Raw genomic sequence first — 3,141 nt, 5'->3', positions numbered from 1 at the left:
TCTTTACATCCTAGAGACCATATAGCTTTGAGTGTACAGGGGTAGAACATTCTCTACTGAATGATCTCATGTACTTCTCTATGTACTTTGCATTTTTTAAATGTTTTACTTTACCAGTAGGGGCTAGAACTCAGGGCCTGGGCACTGTTCCTGAGCCTCTTTGTGCTCAAGGTTAGTTCTCTACCACTGGAACCACAGTTCCACTTTTAGCCTTTTCTTAGTATTTTATTGAAGATAAGAGTCTTACCGACCTTTTCTGGCTGGGCTTGCCTATAGCTGCAATTTTCAGCTCTCAGCCTCCTGAGTAGGTAGGATAACAAGCATCAGCCACCAATACCTGGCTTCTTTAGATATCTTAATTATTTGACATTGCTAGAGTAAATTCAGATTATACTTACTCGCTAATACAGTGACAAGATTTATCTTTTATGAATTGAGGTTCTTGTAATCCTTGTGTTTCCTTCTCAGTCTATAGCATATCTCCATTTTTATTTAATTCTGATGTGCATGTAATAAAGAAGTTGTACTTTTCTTTTTAAAAATTTTTATTTTATTTTATTGTGAAAGTGATTTACAGAGGGGTTACAGTTTCATATGGAAGGTAGTGAGTACATTTCTTGTCAAATTTGTTACCCCTTCCACTGTACTTTTCTTTCCATGTTACTTCTAATTAAGTTTTCCTTTACAAAATTTTATTTGCTTTTACCTAAGATAATCCTCTTTATTTTAAGAAATCATGTTCCTTGTTGAGCTCAGGGTGGCCTGTAATTATAACTACTCAGGAGGCTGAGTTCTGAGGATCCTGGTTTGAACTAGCCTGGCAGGAAAGTCCATGAGACTCTTATCTGCAGTTCACTACCAGAAAAACTAGAAGTGGAGCTGTGGCTCAATGTGGGACAGCCCTAGCCTTGAGCTGAAGAGCTCAGGGACAGTGTGGAGGCCCAACTACTGAAAAAAACCCAGCAATTTTCCTTATAGGCAAGATGTTGGTTGATGTCTCACCATTCTGTCAAGTATTTGTATGGATCACTAATCATGCTATTAAATCACATACCATTTCAGGTAATTCTTTTCTTGCTGTTGTTGGTTGTTGGGCTTGAACTCAGGCCTAGGTGCTTTGCCGGAGCGTGTTTGTGTTCAAGACTAGTCCTCTGCCACTTGAGCCACAGTGTCCTGTTTTTGAGTGATTAATTGGAGATGAGAGTCTGACAGGAACATGTCTGCCCTGGCTGGCTGCAAACTGAGATCCTCAGGCTCCTGGCTTCACTAGCATGTTTATACTCATTTTCTTTGTCATGCTATTTTTTTTCTCACTATAAAACCAATTGTTTCCTAGATATGAGAGTGATGACACAGGCTGACATGGCAATGGGGATTGTCTTCCTCACTCAGACTGCAGCAGGTGTCCTGGGGAACTCCTTTCTCCTTTGTTTTTATAGCTACACCCTGCTCACTGGACAGAAGGTGAGGCCTACAGACCCCATCCTCAACCACCTGGTCTTGGCCAACAACTTGGTTGTTTTATCCATGGGGATCCATCGCATGCTGGCAGGTTTTGGATGGAAGCACTTCCTGGATGATACCGGATGTAAAATTGTTCCATATTTCCACAGAGTAGCCAGAGGGGTTTCTCTTAACATCACCTGTCTTCTGAGTGGCTTCCAGGTGATAAAGCTTTGTAGTCGAAATTCTTGGTTGACGATCAGCACTAGACTCCCCAAATGCTTTGGCTTCTGTTGTTCTCTTTTGTGGATCCTGCAGTTTCTGGTAAATGTTTCTGTGCCTGTGAGAGTGACTGGACCAAGACATAACCAAAACCTAACTCTGCCTATGCGTTATAGATTCTGCTCCACAGGCCAACTGCAATCCTTTGACCCTTTATTAACTGTAGTCTTATTGTTTTCCACTGATGTTATATGCTTGGTTTTCATGATCTGGGCCAGTGGCTCCATGGTGCTTGTCCTGCACAGACACAAGGAGAGGGTCCAACACATCCATAGCCGCATTCCCTCCCGAAGACCTGACCACGAGGCCAGGGCCACGCGCACCATCCTGACCCTGGTGAGCATGTTCGTCTCCTTCTATGGCCTCTCTTCCATTTGCAATCTTTTTGTTGGTTTAGGTAGGAAGCCTGACCTGTGGCTGGTGGACTCTTCTGTGTTCCTGGGTACAGGTTTCTCTGTACTGAGCCCCTTTGTGCTCATCAGCCGTGATTCCCGTGTCACTCAGGTTTTTCATTCCTGCACTCAAAAAACATTTTCACAATTTGGTTAAAGGAATACATTGCATCAGATTTTACAATTGGATCCTAGTTTTATTTTTGCCTTAGGATTTATACTATGCTCTGCACTTACTAGGGCAGGTGCTTTACTACTAGACACAGGCCCTAGTTCTTTTTACTGTACTTATTTTTGATCTATAGCCTTGTATTTTTCCCAGGTCAGCCAGCACTCTCATAAACTGTTTACGTGGGCTGGCCTGGAAGCTGCATCCTCCTGATTCTACCTTACAGGTTTGGGTCACTGCATTTATCCTACATTAGTCTTTTGTTTAAATTATAATTATGATAATGATGAGGATTATTATGAGATGTGGGACTTGAATTCAGGGCCTGGAGATTGTCCCTGAGCTCTATGGCTCATGGCGACTGCTCTACTGTTTTGAGACACAGCACCACTTCTGGTGCTTTTGCAGTAGTTTATTGCAGATAGGACTGTCAGGGACTTTCTTTTCAGGCTGGCTTCCAACTGAAATTCTTACATGTCAGCCTTCTGTGTAGGGAGAATTACATGTGTGAGAAACCGGTCCCTGGCATACATCTTTATTTTTAAAATTATGAAATGATTATATAATAAAAGGTATTCTGGAGGAATCTGTGTGAAACTGACAAAAAGAGGCCACAGGAGTACTTCAGCATTGAAGTACTTGCCTACACAAGACCCTGGACTTCAAATAAAATAAAGTTAAAAAAGTTTCAATGTAATTATTGCGGCCTAATTATCTTTCACTGTTAGTTCACTAAAAAAGGAATAAGGAAAGGTACAATTGCTGTCTAATTATCAGTAACAGAGGTAACAGAAAATGAATCTTTTTACCCTATTTTACAGGAATTATGCTTAATTTTCTTCATTACCTAATGAG

At 41.3% G+C, this 3,141-nt stretch overlaps 1 protein-coding gene across 1 annotated transcript; it reads left to right on the top strand.

Annotated features, from left to right (window-relative positions):
• Positions 1-1,347: 1,347 nt before the first annotated feature.
• LOC125345152 (vomeronasal type-1 receptor 1-like) lies at positions 1,348-2,274 on the top strand. The gene has a single exon (XM_048337382.1). The coding sequence runs from the start codon at positions 1,348-1,350 to the stop codon at positions 2,272-2,274; it is 927 nt and encodes a 308-aa protein (XP_048193339.1).
• Positions 2,275-3,141: the final 867 nt, after the last annotated feature.

The sequence above is a fragment of the Perognathus longimembris genome, unplaced genomic scaffold (genome assembly GCF_023159225.1).
Source record: "Perognathus longimembris pacificus isolate PPM17 unplaced genomic scaffold, ASM2315922v1 HiC_scaffold_5346, whole genome shotgun sequence".
Lineage (NCBI taxonomy): Eukaryota > Metazoa > Chordata > Mammalia > Rodentia > Heteromyidae > Perognathus > Perognathus longimembris.
Note: the sequence above shows the minus strand (reverse complement) of the source record. Positions and strands in the feature narration are given on the sequence as shown.